Source organism: Diadema setosum, chromosome 8 (assembly GCF_964275005.1).
Source record: "Diadema setosum chromosome 8, eeDiaSeto1, whole genome shotgun sequence".
NCBI classification, from domain to species: domain Eukaryota; kingdom Metazoa; phylum Echinodermata; class Echinoidea; order Diadematoida; family Diadematidae; genus Diadema; species Diadema setosum.
Window position 1 is genome coordinate 7,255,512 of NC_092692.1, and position 18,739 is coordinate 7,274,250.

General features: G+C 39.6%; 1 protein-coding gene across 1 annotated transcript in view; it reads right to left on the reverse strand.

Annotated features, from left to right (window-relative positions):
• The window catches only part of LOC140232363 (scavenger receptor cysteine-rich domain-containing protein DMBT1-like), a 116,896-nt gene that overhangs the window by 82,877 nt on the left and 15,280 nt on the right, over window positions 1-18,739 (reverse strand). Inside the window, exons 2-5 of the mRNA XM_072312489.1 lie at window positions 15,305-15,450; window positions 14,217-14,408; window positions 7,336-7,479; window positions 830-1,150 (exon numbers count right to left, since the gene is read on the reverse strand). Coding sequence (XP_072168590.1) covers window positions 830-1,150; window positions 7,336-7,479; window positions 14,217-14,408; window positions 15,305-15,374 — 727 coding nt within the window. The 5' untranslated portion in view covers window positions 15,375-15,450. The remainder of the gene's footprint in view (window positions 1-829; window positions 1,151-7,335; window positions 7,480-14,216; window positions 14,409-15,304; window positions 15,451-18,739) is intronic.

Consider the following 18,739-nt stretch of genomic DNA (forward strand, 5'->3'; position numbering starts at 1 on the left):
GAGTTTTGATTGACAAATTGCCCTACATCGACGTAAATAAGCACTGAATTGATCAGTGTTTTAGTAGTAGCCATGATAAAAAAATTAAAAAAAATCATGGGCATACATATTCGAGCAGGATTCGAACCTACAACCTCCTGATCACCGGACAGGCGTAATCTCCACTAGACCACCGAGCTTTCGCGCGACAGCAAGTGTTGGTTCTAATCCTTATAGCATGCAGCGGGTACTGCTTGATTATTCAAATTCATGAAATTCTTCCGTCGAGATGTTTTCATATTGCAACTGATTGACAAATTGCCCTGACATCGACGTAAATAAACACTGTTCAAATTGATCAGTGTTTTAGTAGTAGCCATGATAAAAAATTTAAAAAAAAACCTCTTAGCATAGAAACAGGAAGGGCATGATCTATGAAAACTCCAAAGTCACTGGAATAATGAAAGTGGCTCCACTTTGAAAGTAAGAGTTATTAACAAAATATTTTGATGCATCATTCCGTCATGAGATATGGCCTTGTACCAAGTTAGAAGACAAAAACAACAGATCTGAGGTAAAGTTCATTGCTCGAGAAATTATCAGCTTCTACACACTGTATATTAAGAGAACTAAAAATTCATGAGCATAACAACTTTCTTTAAAGGTACTTATAATTTGATCTATACTGTGAGTTTTCTGCTAATCTTGAAACACACTGTATGTCTATGCATGTGCAGTTTTTCAACTTTCTTCAATCGGACGCATGTAGACTCTAATTTTGGAGGCTACTTTTGGAGTACCGGCTGGTAGGTAAAATGTGGTGTGGTTGAAGAGGCAACAAGTATCTTACAAGGTAAGGAGCAGGTAGTTTTGGCCTTGCCAGTCCCAGGACAGTCGTAGTTGACCGATGCCGATCCGTTGATCCTGCACCTGAAAAAATCCTCTTCTCCACCCGTGCAGTTGATGGCGCCATAGGAGGGAGCGCGGACCTTCTGCCGGCTATTGACAATCCCAGTCCCTGAGATGTCAACGCTGTTGCCGAAGCCAAGGCTGCGACACGCTACCTCGGCGTCTTGCAAGGACCACTGGTCATCGCAGAATGTGGCCCAGTTTTTGCTGACCGACACTTCAACACGGCCAGAGAAGATGCTTGGCCCTCCGGCTAAACGAACTGCAGATATTAGTATAAAAAAGGGGCAAATTATATATCATGCACAGACACACTAATTGTAATTCGGACTGTTGCTTAAAGGAAAGAGTTTAGTTATATAATTTCACAAAATGAAAACTAGCATACCTGATAGGAAGAGTTAAGAAGAAAAAAAGGAGGAAATATTGAATTATACTAAAGTTTGCCTGTCCATCTGGCACCTTGCCATTTCAGTGGAGTCAGATTAAAAGAATTAAAGGAGAAAGTGATTTGTGAGATTATCACACAAAGGTACAAAAGGGTCCTTTTGTGCATTGTGACGTATTTTGTGTTACCACAATGTATTTTTTTTTTTTGTGAGAAATCTAAAAAAAAAAAACAAGTGAAAATGAAAAGTAATTTTCTCTGTACAATTGCATCAACTTATTAAAAGGACAAGCATGCAAGCACACAATGTTATACGAGTGAAATACATTGTAGAACTAGACCTATCATGACTTGTATGGGATAGTGTTTGCTGCTGCATGAGATTATGATTTTGCCCTATCAAAAATAAAGTGGACACACGGAATTTTAGTGGCTATTGTATGCATGTAGATCCCCAGCAAAAGATTAAGTTATTAAGTTGCAAATTGCCGAGATCCATTAAATCTGTACAAAATCAGAAACTCATACATGATTGTCAGTTTGTTGACAAGGAAGGTGGAACTTCACAGAGAAATGAGAGTGCTCAATAGAAGAATCAAAGATTTAGCAGATTATTATAGATCTATGCCAGAATAACTTTGAATTTTGACACCCTAAACAGTATTGACACGTTGCTTTATATGCAGCTGTACCGGGTATGACAGCAGACCATGTAGGTATTCCTATCAGCTAGCGTTTAATAGATTAGAGATCTTGCCCGAAAGATCGGTCTGTATCTGGTCGTCGGGGATATGTTCCGCGGAGACTGCGTCTCGCTTCACGCATCCCTTCCTATACAAGGAGAGCAATAATGTGAAGAAAAAAAAAAAAAAACCAGCGCAACAACGACAACAAAACAAAAACAAAACATAAAAAGACTCCTCGCGATCCCGACAGACGGATCTTCCTGTCTACTAGTACTAACGTTAGAGATGTGGCTACTGAGTATTTCAATCTCTGGACAGCTCAGGAACACTCGATCAGCACGGCGGCCACGGTGCGTCACGCGTGAATAGACCCAGCACTATGTCGCTGTTATATACACATTGCATGGAGCTATACGTTTGTAGCTCCATCAGCTGTATGCAAGCCACACAGCGTCTGGTCCCTGGTCGGGCGAGATGATGACGGGCAGACAGATGCTATTTTAGGCCGAAATTTAGCTAGTGAGAGGCGGGAATACGAAACCAGTGTTGGAAGCTGTGAGGCGCTCTCTGCAGATACCAGAGATCGATGACGGAGTAGAAGCGAGGCAGGCAAAATGAGGATGTCCCAAATATCGGAGACGATGTAGCGACTTCTATTTCCCTTCAAAGGGAAAGTCCCTTCATTTGAAGGCGATTAGCCGTATGGTATGGTAGCACTACTACACATCGACCACACCCTTTTTGAAACCGACCGCGTAGTTTTGGCGCACAGAACGCTTAGTACGCACTGCACTGCGCGCAGAGCACAAAAATGTATTGGCTTTGACCGTTGATGACGAATAATAATCACTAATTGATGGGAAAACGCGAAAATTCACTGTTCATTAATGGTTTTAATCAAAGAAAAAAATTCGAACGAATATTTTAACCGAATCGTAATATAATGTGATTGAAATGCATTTTCTAAAAATCTTCTAGCTTACAACACGGTGTTCAATACTTGTAACTCGGTTTGTGTGCATTCTTTCAATACAAAAGCAGCGGTCGATCTAAAAAAGGAGCGGCACCGCGGGGAGCTGAAAAGAGGCCACCAAGTTCGACGGCGATATTTTTGCACTGAAACTTCGAATTGAACAGCTAGGGAACAACAGCATTTGATAATGCTGGATTTTCTCATAATCACGCAGCTGGTCAAGTTTTTACGTGAATTTCAGTGTTAAATATTCTTATCAGGCAAATAGAAATTAAAGGCGGTCGATGAGTAGTAGGACCAACCATACAAGCAAAGATCGTAAGTGTACGATCTTTGGTAGGATCGATGGGGGGTTGGGTGTCCGGACTAGTCGACTCTCGCGTACCTTACCGACTTGCTTATTTTACTTTGAATACGCATTTTTTACGCACAGCTCCTCACTGACAAACAGCGTACTGTACTGTAGGATATTCAACTATGGACCATGTATTTTCATTAAATGCTATTCTTGATTTTTATTTACAGAGAAGGAAAAGGGTTTATACAGCTTTTGTTGATTACAAAAAAGCATTCGATTTGGTTGATAGATCTTCACTGTGGTTGAAATTGTTTGACCATGGAATTAATGGTAAATTACTCCGGGTCGTTAATGATATCTATAGAAAGTAAAAATCCTGCGTTTTTTACAACAATTCTAAATCAGATTTTGTTAAGAGTAACATAGGTGTAAAACAAGGCGAGAATTTATCACCAATATTATTTTCGTTGTATTTAAACGATTTTTCGTCATTTCTGTCTCAGAGATACCCTGGCCTGGATTTTCTTTCATCAGGTATGAATGAAACGTGTTCTACCGAAGAAGTGAATATGTTTGTTGATTTATTCACATTACTATATGCAGATGATATACGATTGTGTTGGCTGAAAATGCTGAGGAACTCCAGTTAGCTCTTGATGCTTTATTTGATTATTGCCAATTGTGGCATCTGACCGTTAATACTACTAAGACAAAGATAGTTATTTTTTCCCGTTGAAAAGTTAGAACAGCTCCTACCTTTCTTTTTGGAGATGACAAAATTTGTGTCTGCGATGATTATGTTTACTTAGGAACGACGTTCAATTATAATGATAATTTTAAGAAAGCTATAAACAAACAAGTAACCCAAGCCAAAAGAGCGTTGTATTCCATGAAAAGTAAAATTTTACCTCTCCTCCTTCCAATCGACGTAAAACTAGAGCTATTTGAACATTTGATCATGCCTATTTTGCTTTACGGCAGTGAAATTTGGGGTTTTGAAGACCTCGCCCAAATTGAAACTTTCTTTTGTAGATATTGTAAGAAACTTCTTGGATTACATAAGCGAACTCCGAATTGTATGGTTTACGGAGAAATAGGTAAAGATAGATTACAAAAAACAGTGACCCTTCGGATGTTAATGTTTTGGTTTAAACTTGTTAACAGTAAGATGTCAAAGATAGCGCATGTTTTGTATAATTTTCAATATGTTTTATCGGCGAGGCAAGAAAATTCGATGACACACATGGGTAATTAGGATAAAAGAAATATTTAACAACTTAGGTCTAACTGCAATTTGGAACAGCCAAGCATCACATCTCACTTTAGCTGGCTTTAAAAGTTTAGTTAGTACCAGATTAAATGATATCTATAAACAAGAGTGGCATAGTAATGTAGACAAAAATTCTCAATGTTTAAATTATCGAATCTTTAAACAGGATCTTCATTTTGAGAAGTATTTTCGACACCTTAATGATTCATAGGCAACAATTTTATGTAAATTCCGTTGCGCAAATCATAAACTGCCAATTGTTTCTGGAAGATACAATCAGATTCCAAGAAACGAAAGGTTTTGTACCCATTGTAATGAAGAGAAAATTGGTGATGAATTCCACTACCTTTTTCAGTGTAGACTCTTTAATGAACAACGGAAGAAATACTTTAAAAAATATTACTGGAATACCCCAACACTATGAAGATGGATCAATTATTTAATTGTCAAAAGAAAACAATCCTTTCCAATTTATCCAAGTTTTGTAATTATATAATGACACATGTTTAGATTATTAGTATTTTTTATCCTTTTTGCAAATACTATACATGCCTTTTTTACAGGCTGTGCCTTCTTTACAATTGATATGTAACTTATTTGTCTTTCCATTCTTTCCTCCTTTTTTCTTCCCCTCTCTACTTCTTCTTCTTCTCGTTCCCGTCTCCATATTTCCTTCATTCTTGTTCACTTAGCGTATGGATTCATTTCCGTATGTCTTTGCGTTTTTCTTTTTCTGTTTCTATTTTTTCTTTTTTTTCCTGAACCAAAAGTCACTCGTATATCGTTTGTTAATTCACCAGTCTTGTGTCCTTCTCACTCTCCCTCTTCACCTCCATATCCCTTCTCTCTCTCTCGTCATATTTTCCTTTCTTTGTTTTTTTTTTTTTACCATATATCGTGTATATATTGTATATTTCTGTACATTTTTTTCTTTTCATCAATCGCATTTCATTCTTATTTTGTTTGTTATAGTTGTTTTGTACACTTTTCAGAGTTATTTGCAATTATTATTTATTGATATTATAATATGCTATATGTTTTTTATTGGACTCCGATACCCAGAGTTTGGGTTGTGAGTAAATAAACTTTCAACTTTCAACTTCAAGGCGCGTCATATTAGGGAGCTTTAGATTTTAGACGCGCGGACGTTCAAAGGGGAAAAAACATGGTCTGAGCTTGCGCAGTAGCACACGTGAAGTTACTGCGCAAGCTCAGACCATGTTTTTTTTTTTCCTTTGAACGTCCGCGCGTCTAAAATCTAAAGCTCCCTAATGTCGAACCAGACGCACTTTACACAGTACGCGTCCGCGGTCCTACAACCTGTCCGGACACCCAATGACTGGGTATACAAGTAACCACAGTAGACCCGCATCCAGCATCTGCATCCTCCTCGGTCGTGCTATATCGTTTGGTGCTATCTACTCTACTAAAGATACTCTAACCTTTACACGTGGTATGTAAACGCCCGGTCAGTACGCGCATCACCGAGATCCGGACAAAGTGCTGAGCTCCGCTCTGGGAGAGTGAGCAGTTCTGTGAGCTACTTGCGTACTTGTACTTCAGTAATATTTAGATGGCCATACGGTCCACTCTAGCTCTCATGGGAGATAACATCCTTTGACTGGACCCCCTTACGACGGTATAGCAAAGAGTATTAGTCTTTTGGTACTGTACCTCCAAGGATACCCTCTTGGATTGCTCCCTAGCCCTTTCCATGTCCTTGGAGGGATGGAGTATGGAAACGTAATTGTGTGACAAAGCGCGGAGCTCCCTAGCTCAGCTTCAAAATATGGGTCATCTCGATCATGGGTGGTGATCAGATGCGGCAGCGTGCTTGGTGGTGGATTCACTAGGGAGCTTTAGATTTTAGACGCGCGGACGTTCAAAGAGAAAAAAACACGATCTGAGCGTGCGCAGTAGCGCGGATCAAGTTACTGCGCACACTCAGATCATGTTTTTTTCTCTTTGAACGTCCGCGCGTCTAAAATCTAAAGCTCCCTATTTTCATCTCTCTGACAGTCGACTCCAGTTTAGAGCGAAATCCTCAGGATCGGTAGTTCTCTTTCGTACGTTACCGGGTATAAAGCCTACTTAATGTAGGCCTATCAAAATTTCTTAATAATTGACCGCGAACAGGACTACGTATAACATAGGCCTATAGGCTACAGGAGATTATTTTGCGGCCTAGGATACTTTATATTTACTTTGTCGTAACTGGAATCTGATCGTTGTAGTAACCGTTTTCGGTATAACGGAGTGCACTATATAGTCTATAGCGTAACCAAAGTGAACATACACGCATATAATACTTTGGCAAATATAATACAAACTATCACCCTTGTCATAATGTCAGAAAGTACGCCAGGAGAGAACGTAGGCCCCTCTGTTTTCTTTGAGGCCTTTAACAAAGTTGACATCTCAGTTTATTATTGTTATTTTTGTGTTTATTATTGTTATTTTTGTGTTTTTGCTGTGGGAAGAGGTATAACTAGGGACGTACAGTGCTCTCCACAGGCTTCACCCGGCAGGCCAACAACTCATCAGGGGACCACGTTCTTATAAAAGAATAAATGAATGAAAATTGAGGGAGGAAAAAAAATGTTTGCGATGCCTCCAGTTAGGCCTACTATGACAGTTTACCCGAAACTAAATTAACCTCGATCAGCTCTAAGCATCTTCTAATAAAATTCAAATAAAGAATAGGCCTATCATTTAACAAAATCTTCTGGTCGATAACCATAATAGTGTTCTTGAAATTATGCAAAACAATTTTGTAGCGTTAATGTAAAGGGACCGCCGCCGGAAAGACAATAATTCTATGATAAGACTTACTCGGTGCTTTGCACAGGACTCCCGCATCTTCGTTATGCCCGCAGTTGTGGTTGCCGAATCCGTTAGGCAGCGGGCACTGTAGCAGGGACGTCTCGTTGCTATGGCAGGCAACATTGTCCATGTGTATTGGATCGGAAATGGAGCCTGAGAAAAGAAACATTCAAATCCAATTATATCATGTTAAATGAAATCAAGCGTACTATCAATATAATTGCTAAAGGCATATTATGTTGCTGTAAATCATCAATTCAATTCAAACTTTAATAATTCCTTTTTTTTAATAGCCATACTAAGCAAAAAAAAATGATATTAATGTCATATCTATAATCAATTATTGGATGCACAATTTTACACATACACTTATATTTCGCGAAGTTATAATGGAGGGTCCACTCTTATTAAGACCGTGTTTTAATAATGCTCATATCCATGGGAAAAGTGATTTGTTACAACTAAAAGAGACGTGCATTTTGCAGGCCTAGAATAGAACAGAATGGAAAGAAAACGATAGTACAAAAAGAAGGAAACAGGATAAAAGCAAAGAAGGATATACGTTAGCATTATTTCATGTCGTAAAATGAAATCTCGCTAAGTTCGACCTTAGTCTGCTGAGCTGGTAGTAGCACGAATCAAAATAATTCGTTTGACCGCCTCGTTTGGTTGTAGGGCCTACTGGTTAAAAGAAACGAAAACAACTGGGAGGGAGTTATCGTTATAACTGTACTAATGTAAAATAAAAACACATTGGAATTTCATCATCTTGTGATAAAAAAATAAACAAACAAATAAATAAACAAACAGTGAAGCTGTAGCGGAACTGAAAATTCGTGTGTCATAATACTCGAGTATGTTAACTGTGTGTGTGTGTGTGTGTGTGTGTGTGTGTGTGTTCGCATAGATGGCATGTTAATCAAGGGCCTATATCTCACTGAACGAGACGTCTCCTCGACTGCCGGAACTCAAACTGGCGCGACAGATCTCAGTCGCCGCGATCCTTGCGGCTCGAGAGATCAAAAATGGCTTGTGCTCTCATCAAGGAGACTCCAGGCCGACTTCATGGCTTAACTATTCGCCCACAAGTAGTTGCCAATGGGTCTCTGCAAGATTGCGGAGACGTCTCTATAGACCTCGCGGACAAAATTAAAATTTAATGGAGTCTTCGTGATTTGGCCGGGACTAAAGAGACGTCGCGGAAACGGTGGAACTGGAAAAAGTTTCCCCCAAATCTAACATGTTCGATTCTCCCGCTACTCCCCGGAGACTCGGCTAACTCAAAGAGTACGGTCACGGAGACGTTGCGGAAACATCTCCGCGACCAGGAACTAAAACATTTACAGTTCCTCTCTCATCAAAATGATGAGGGTTTGTGTAATGGTGATGTAAATCCGTATAAAGACAACTCCCCACACAAACATACAATGTCAATATTACACTAGCATCAAATATGGAGGAGAGGACAACTTTGTGAAAGGAAATTACATCATTATTCTCAACTGTTGATAATCACCTATAAATATTATGCTCTCCATAATACTCAACGATGACAAATTATACGGACTTCCCACTTGGCCCTGCGTCTGACTTTAGGGAAAGGCAAACGGTCGATGCATCTATCGGCATTCGAATATAATAGGTCTATAAAGACGTATAAAGCCTCGGTTATCCACACCGGAGCCAAATCAGCTGCGAATCCACCCGAATACACGTATTCGGATGGATTCGGGAGCATTCTGTTCTCCCCTCCCCGAATGGGCGAAAATTCGGGAAGGATTCTGGAACATTCGTGGAGGGATTCGGCTCGTTTTGAAATGTTCAAAACCAGCCGAATACCCTCAAAACTACTCCCGAATGTGGCCCCGACAATTTTCATTCGGGTCACATTCGGGATGTATTCGCATGGAATTCGGTTGGATTTGGGGAGGCATTCGGGACATTCTGGGCAGACCTACCTATTCGTATCATTAAGGGAAGTAACGGCCCGAATCGTCTAGCCAAATAGACCCGAATATCACGAATAGAGCCGAATCTGCTCAGAATGCCCCGAATACCTCCCCGAATCCATCCGAATTGTTACCCGAATACAGAGCAGAATACGGGCGAGTGAGCCGAATAAGACAGAATACGGCCGAATAGCAGCCGAATAGGTCGATTGATCGGCCAGGATGACCCGAACAGCCTCGCAAATATAAGCAAATTGGAGATTTTGCTATGATTCGGGACCTATTCGGAACCTATTCGTCTCTGATTCGGGAATCTCCCCGATTCAGAGACGAATAGGTTCCGAATCCACCGAATCCATCCGATTGATTCAGGCCACATTCGGGCAGAATCGGTCCAAATTTATTCGGGAGAATTCGGCTTTGGTGTAACCCTGGCTTGAAACAAAATTCTGCCGCATGATTGCTCGAATGTGCAATTCTAGACTTATATTTATACGCATCGCGTGTTCGGTTTTCGCATGCAGACTTGTGAAATCGGAGCATAATACTGTAATCAATTCATGCTCTCTAATGATGGAGGCTTATCATATCACTGGAACGTAAGAGCAACCTTCGGTGCATTCTTGACTGTGATGTCACAATCGTGAGACGTTTTTGACATAGACCCACTACAGAGCATTCATTTTATACTATGTGTGATGATGTATGAATGTGTTCGTATTTTGTGAGTTGATTTGCTATAATATCGCTATAATAGTTATAATAAAGAGCTGTATTTTCGCCATATCATTGATTCATGGTTTCAATTCAACACCCCGTTAAAATATGACTATACATGTACCAACGCATCGTGTCGTAATAGTTGTTTCTTAACTGCGAGATTGATTAAAAATGTCCAATCATCATGCCGCAGCCTAGCGAGTGAAATTCATCATGTTGAAGATTGGTATTTGTACATGAATGTTTCGAGATTTTGGAGAAATTTGAGGCTTGAAGTGACTCTGATAAAGAATAAACCTGGAAGATTGTTGCCATCTCAGTCTGACCCATCATGTGCTGATATAATTTTCTTCTTACATCTCAAGTTGGTATCGTTATGGCTGTATTATAATATATCGGAAAAAACAAACAGCAAAGGGAGCGCGATACATATCAAAGTGCATGTAAAGAGAGACTATATATACATAAAACATACGATAGATAGCTCTAATCAGTAATGTCAACAAGGCATCGCTGTTTTACAGCGGGAACCAGGCGTCAAACAGGAGATTTGGGTGTGCGTTTCGAAAAAGAAAAAGAAAACAATAAAAAAACATAACAAACACGGTAAAATTTTAGTTGGTCCATTTACCGTCTGCCTCAATTCATACAAAAAGTGAATTTTGCTTTATATGCCAAATAAAACCGTTTAACTTGCGGTTATCCCTACTGGAAAGAACACGCAGTGTCCCACAGTGTGTTCACAGTGTGGTCACTTAGTCGACTATGTGAAAACGCTCGAATTTAACAGTGTGGAGATGATTTCACACTGTGGTTTGGTTTTCACAGAGTGTTCACATGGTAATGTTCTGTGTCACACTGTAAATTGATGATTCACAATGTGTTCACATTGTTAAAACGCTCGAATTTAAGTGTGAAGAAATTTCACACTGTGTTCACACTGTGTTTCTCACACTGTGAAACACTGTGCTCTTTCCAGCAGGGATCTCAGTTCATTTTTTAAAGTGAAAACTAAGTTTAGGCCTGTATTGATGTCAACCCATAACTCGGGAAATTTCTAATTTTAATTGTTGTAATGCATGAAATTCAATGCAGAGGCAAATACATTCACTAACAGGTGCTTGATACACTCGCAACTCTGTGATCATATAAAATATGAGCCTGTATCACAAAAATACCAAAAAAGTCGACAGTCAAGGATTTTCACTTAAGGGCGGATTCTGAAAAAGCATACAGACTCTTTTTAAATGACATGTAATTCAGTGCAAACGGACTTTCCAAACTCAGCTAAATAGTGGAAAGAAAGTAGGGCCTACATGCGCACTTTGCAAAAGTGTGTGATGTACTGAGAAAAATGCTATGAAGTCCAGGGTCTAGCCAAGTGCGTAATTCACCTAACTGTGCACTCTGCACTGATTGGAACAAAGAACAGAAAAAAAAAACCCAAACTCCATAACGACCACTATGAAGGGATTATTAAACTAATATGAAAGTTTGCATATCATCAATTACATTATATTCATGACCGAAACTAACTTTCAACTATTGCATCATCCTTTCAAAAGTTATGAGTTGAAATACTGTAATAGGGTTTCTAAATAGTGCTCCGCCCGTCCGTAAATCAGAGAAAGTCGACATCAGACCAAAACGAATTGTTCATAGAAAATAAAACTTCAAAAGAAATAATTTTCCATTCCGTTTATGATCCCCAATTTTTGAAATATATCAAAGAAGAATTGCTCATTCAGAAAAAAATGAGGTATTGCGACTTTTTGTTGGATTTGTAATGCACAGTCACATTATGCAATATACCTGATTGGGAAGTTTACGAATGCGTATTATATTAATGCCCTCCCCCCCCCCCCCCCCGCTTTACTGACGGGATAACAATTTGCCCGTTCCCGTTCCGTTATAATTTCGATGAAACCCGGGATAAGAGCTGTAGGCCTACAGTGGCGGGTCCAGGGGGGGGGGGGGGGCGCACCGGGCGCGCACCCTCTCTTTATTTTTGGCTAAAACAGAAAAAATAACAAGAAAAAAAAAGGGGGGCACTGAGGGCTGCGTGCGCCCCCCCCCCCCCCCCCCATTAATTTTGCAAAGGCGCCTCCCCTTTCCTGGATCCTGGATCCGCCCCTGGTATACACAGTAGGCGTGTCTTCATCAGCCCAAAGTTCAAACTAGCGAGAAATGTTGCCGGGTCTTCGAAAATAGCCCGATACAATAATGTGCGTCTTCATCAGCTCGAACAGCCCGCTTGGGGAAATTAGCCCGAAAATTGACGCATGCGCGCTTTGCATCATTACTCTGCTTAGCTCGCGGTTCGAAAGTGGATTTCCCCGCACAAAATCTCCTATACCATCACCGTATGTACGATAATAAAACCAGGAAAGTGAGCAGTACAGCATATTCTCTCCAAAGGTATATCAATAACGCTACTCTTTCTTCTGTCCAGTGAGACATCTTATATGAAATTAACGATTTGCAATGCTTAAACAAGTCCAAAATACACACAATCTGCAAGAATCGTCAGCTTCTAGTAGAGTGAACCAGAAGAAGAAGTACAAGAAACAACTGCCAGCATGCACGGCACTGAGTTTTAAAAGGGAGGTGAGAGGAATCACCTCCCTGGTTTTAAAGATTTCAACAACAGTATAGGCCTAGTACACACATGTGATCCTTGAATACATGTATGTATGTGTATGTACTGTACACAAAAGTCATTAGCTTGTAATGTACATAGTATTACGCTTTCCATAGCCAGATGGCTAACCAGAAGAGTACGTGGAGGGATCGGGAAAATTTCGGGCTGATGGAGACGCACCCAAAATAGCGCGCTATTTCACGAATTAGCGCGCTAGCTCACGAGTGGGGGAAATTTTCCCGATCAAATAGCGCGGTATTTGCGTCTTCACTACACAAATAGCGCGCTGTCTTGACATCGGACTAGTTTGGTAACCGCAAGATAGCACGCTATTTGAAACTTCGGGCTGTAGGGTATAGCCGCGGGTGAGCTCTTATCAATGGACTGCCAGTAAACACATGTATTCAAAAAGGTGTGCATGAAATCTGATTAAGCCCGTCGTAATAACGGTCAATTAGACGACTACAATACTGCACTTGAATATTAGAGGCGGTGGGAGGTAATTTATCGCAGCGTTCTCACGCTTGAAGTATTGTTGTTAGTTACGTCGAATAGGTTATACGTCTGCTACAGTTATCTGCACGGTGAACACGTAATAAATCACAACATGAACATGATGAATGTTCTGGGCCCCGTTGCTAGAAACTTTGCGTTTAAACGCAACTTGCAACTGATTGTCACTGGCCAATCAAAATCATTGTTGCATGCATGTCTTCTTAATAGGGCAGACCCTGAGCCAATCAGAATGGTTGTTTCAAAATAAGCAATTATTTGCAATTGATTGCAACTTTCTTGCAACGGGGCCCTGTTCTCATCCAGTAAAATCCATCCTGTTCGAGATGAACATGCTTTTATCACCACTTGCTTATCCTGTTTCATGTTGACTAGATAATTTTGTTCGTGATTTGTTGTACAGTTACAGTTCTTTATTCCCAAGGTTTATTATTCCAAAGGTTCATAATCTTTCGAAAATGAAACAAGGCTCGATATTCCGAAGGTTCGTAAATTTAAAACAAAAAGGTTCGTTAAGCTGAAAATAAATAATATTACATATATCAATGGTTCCTTTGTCCGAAAATGAAAAAAAAAGGGGGTCGTAATTCCGAAGGTCCGCAAATATTCCCCTATTAAATTGTCACTTTCGGATTAACGAACCTTATTTTATTTTAGGATTACCAAACCTCATTTCATTTTCGGATTAACAAACCTTCGAGTAACGAACCATATTATTTTATTTTCGCGGACTGATGAACCTTTGGAAAATACCACAAATTTCTGTTGAGATTAAGAAATCCTTTGCCATTTTTGGTTAACGAGCATCCAAGTATAGGGAATTTGCGCGTTTCAAAATAACGGAGCTGCGGAACAACGAACCTTATATCATTTTCGGATTAACAAACTTTCAGAATGACGGACATCAGCCTGTTGTGCTTGTCTGTTTGTTTGTTTGTCTGTCTTCTGCTAATGAGCACAGGACATCTATGAAAACTCGTTTCTTAAAAAAAAAAATAAATAAATAAAAAAAAAATCTCTATAGGTGTAGCCCGGGGATGCATGAAAAGGGGGCTCTTTGTACTGACCAGATGGGATAGCACTGGATGAACTGGAGGTTGCTTTCCCGCCGCTGAGCCCCATCTCGTGACAGACCACGTTGGCGTCGGTGTCGTCCCAGTCGTCATCGCACACGGTGCCCCACCTGCCGTCGTGTCTGACCTCCACGCGGCCCATGAAGGGACTGTCGACGCCGGTAAGGCGGACTGTGCCAGCCTGGTCTGCATAATGTTAATGTTGAAATGACTTTGGGAACTCATTTGTTGGTGTTGTTGTTTTTCGCTTCTGACGATTTATCAATAGTTTTGGCCAAACTTACAACAAGTGCCTTCAAAAATCCATGGAGATCATTCAATCGATATCCTGCCCGTCAGGCACATGATATATCATGCAAAATCGTCTCAAGCAGTAAAGCTATGTTACGTCGAAAAAGTGTTCACGACACAAAGGCTACAGATTTGTGAAACTGCAGAGACAGTCTACAAAATTGATATTAGATTGATTTTGAAACTGAATTTGTTTCCACTCATTCTCGTAGTTCGGAAGTCATGTAGGCCTATGCAGTGAAATGTGTAATCAGAAGAATCTTCACAAGTGAAAGAAAACGTGCGAAATTCACAAAACATTGTTCATTCATGTAGCAAAATGATATGGTAGTCGTTTTAGAAGTCAATAGTTAAAATTGGAGACATTGATATTCCTACTGAAAGCACGGAGTACATAATATCGATATTTTGGGCCTATTATAGGTCCTGCGAGTAAAAGACAAAAGTATAATTTTGACCGGTAAATGCCATACCCTGAGCAAGTCGTAAACTGTATAGAGATTATGAGAGCCATACAAAAATCTCTAAGCAAGATGATATCCGTTGAAAAGTAGGGTTTTCTCTGTTTTTGTTTTGTAAGGACTGAGTGAGGCAACCTTGGAAGCTTGTTACCTTTGTCACCGTTGTAACAAACGACAGAATGGAAGGATTTCTTCCTTTTAACCTGATTTCATTATTCTTGAACCCTATTATTAAGTTACAAAAAAGTCACGGAAAACATTTGCATAAACATATTGTATTTTTTTCTACATCACCAACAACAACTACAGCAAAGTTAAAGAGCAACTTACTCATTGTAACTGCGAAACAGGAGGGCGCCACCAGTGATAGGACTGTGAGGAGAAGTACAACAGTCTCCATGGTTACACTGATACAAGATGCGCCAGGGTGCGATGTCGATGGTTGAAGTCACCGCCGACTGTCGACCTTCTGTATTCTGCGTGCAAGATGACAACATTGATAATGAATATGGTTAAAGCATGGATTATTGAGGGAGTGCTGGAGAGGGGGTTAGAGGTATGTAGGAGAAAAAGAAGAGACTGAGAAGAGGTATGAATAAAAACAAAATATTAGGAGTTCACAAGACAGAATAAAGAGAAGGAGGGTGAAGCGAAAGGGCAAGGAGAATGAGGAGGATTAGGAGGAAGAGGTAGAGAGGAATTCGACCCCAAATAAGAAGGAGATGGAGGGAGAGGAGAGGGAGGAGAAGGGGGGGGGGTGAAGAGGAACAATAAAGAGGATTGAGGAGAAAGGGTGAAAGGAAGTAGAAAGAGGATATGAAAAGGTGGAAGAAGGAGAAGAGAGTTTTGAGAAGGGGAGGTGTGAAGAAAAAATGGAAAATCAAATCCGATGACATGCAATTGAATCAATGTGAAGAGAAAATTAACATCATTTTAAACAATTTCACAGGATCATCTTGTCAGTCTTTGTTGTTGTTATCGTTACCACATACATATTTTCTATAGATTATTTGATAAAGACATAACAGATTTAACGTTTTATCTATTAATGGTCCTGTTTACCTTTGGGAGCAGTGATCTTAAAAATGTTCAAGATATCACATTTGATGCATATGACTGTGTAGGTCAGTTGTATCACAAAACATCCTATCTTATAAAATTTTCGCATTAAAGCCTTGAATATAAGGAGATATCACTATTTTTCTCAATAAACCATTAGAGTAGACGGTTTAATCTGGAAACATTCATATCATAACTATTGTTCGCATTTTATATATTTAACACTACTTAACATCAATTATACTGATTCAAACTTTTACATCGGTTGTTTACAGCCCTAACTCACGTCATTTTAGAACTATTTTGAAGCACTATAGTGCTGGGTTTTTGTTTCATCTGCAAAATTATTTAGTGGTAAATATTATGCCTTTAATCATTTGATGACAACAATATCAGATTCCTTCTTATGATATACTTAACATCTTCCTTGCACTGGAACTTGTCCTGATTGCACACAATTCAAATCACCTCGCTGACCAGTACCTTCTCATAATAATTGTCGTTTCTCATGTACTGTCACCGTGTCTATGTCGTTGCTATTGCAGCCAAACAAGGTCATTAATAGGGAACCCCATTGTACTCTGTCATCTACAGCATGGTGCATGGCTTGTCATTCACGGCTGGCAAAATGTTTCAGACCCCCTATATTTGCTTTGGCAGCGGTGGGATAATTTTTCTGGTCTGTTTATACTGTCGCTGATACAGGACAATTGACGGGACTCTGTAACAGCCGATTTTGATTCGATAAGAAGCACCTATCATACAGCACGAGGAGTTCCATTCACTTTCTTATATTTCATCCCTCTTTCCTTCATTTTGTCCTTTTATTCAGTTTTATTCAATCATGTATTTTTTCTTTCACTTTCTAATCCTTCATTCTTTCATTCATCTATCTAATCTGCATCATTCTTTTCTTTTTTTTTTTTTGCTTTTGTCTTTGTGTTTTCTTTATCAGTACATCATGATCACGAGACACAGAGATGAATGAGCCACAGGAGAGCGGATGCCCCGTTTCCTGGTCTATAGGAAGGTACCTGTTTATACATGGTGGTTTACCAGTTTCCTCATGGAAAGGAACTTTACCACGTCCGTCTATATACCAATTGATGGCACTTGTAAAGGGGTCTTTCGTGTGCAGTGGCGGCACACTTTGCAGGAAAAACAAAAGGCTGTACAAGAAACTCGGAGTCTTTCAATATAGCATATCATTTACAAAATGGCGCTCACCAATAGTGGTATCACGTCACCTGCTGAAATGCTTTCTTTGTTTTGTTTTTTCTAAATTCTTCATTATGTTGACTGATAGAGTTTCATTAGAGTTGTTTAATCATTAAAATTGAGAGACGCAAAAGAGAAGCATGGAGCTACAATACTAAAGAAGCGAATTTAAAACAACCAAAGCAGACCATCATTTAGACTCACGCTCTCCCTACTTTCTTGTCAAGATATCAGAGTATATTTTCATTATTTTCTTTCGTGTTTTTTTCCCTCCCAATATCAATTTCAAATGGCTATGGGATTAGAACATCTAATTCTTCCTGCGAGAACCTTACCATTGTAAAGTCATGCCATTTCCACCTTATGATGTGTTATACTCCTGAATATGCATTTCATATCAGAATTGAGTTATTTTCCACAATCATGACATCATGCAAACTGGATGAGGAGATAATGTCATTGCCTTAAAACAATGATTCTCCAATGGACTTTTGGGTTGAAAATCATTATGCCAAATCAGTTTTTCACAGTCTATAATTATGCTTTGCCTATATACCAAGAGCAATCCCTTCTATGCAATACTATTGCTATCTCAATTATCACCTACTTGCACATTCCACTTTTTTCCATTTAAAATTCAATGAAGATGCGGGTGATACCCAATGTTAGACTTGCAAGATGATCAAGTAGCGTCATAATCTTATATCTTGCATTCCCTTTACATGAATGTGAATAAATGCATATTTCTGTATTTGTTCTACGACACTCATATTAATCAATTACAAGGTGAACTTGACAGGGGAGTAAAATTTCCTCATGCAGTAGCCTCTCTTTTATGTTTCGAAAGCGTTAATTGTTGACGTGACTTGGCTCTCGTCACCCTGTACATAGGAGAGTGACGTCATAACACTAGTACTGAAACAGCTCACAGACATGCGGGCAAGGCCCTGTTTAGATTGTGTAGAAACACGGCGGAGCGCACTTCGTCACACCTTAGTCGTTACCTCGATTATAGTACTGTACTTGGAAGGAAGGTCGTCTCCGCAGAGACACGGGAATATTTTCCTTCTGCGAGGGCCACACGCCACGGCGACCCAAAAGCGTGAAAATCCAGTCCATGTGCATGTTCACAAACCATCGACTTTTATGAAATGGACACAAATGAAGCAATCTGAACAGTGATATCGAGTCATTGAAGTCTTACCAAAAAACCAATGCAAACAAAAAAGCAATCAAGGAATTGTTAAAGTTGTTGAATTCTAAGATTTCAAGTATTTACGAGAACAGTGATGGTAGTCATTGTCACAATCCGCTCAAGATGAAACTGCATTTTAAACATCCCATAAATAATGCTTCAACAGCAAACCATGATTTTAGCAACTATGATTTTGTAATGGGGATTACTTGTTACCAATAATTGCACTCTGAAAATATAATGTTTCCTTTGGTTCCCCCCAGTTCGTTATTCCGAAGGTTCGTTATGGTTCG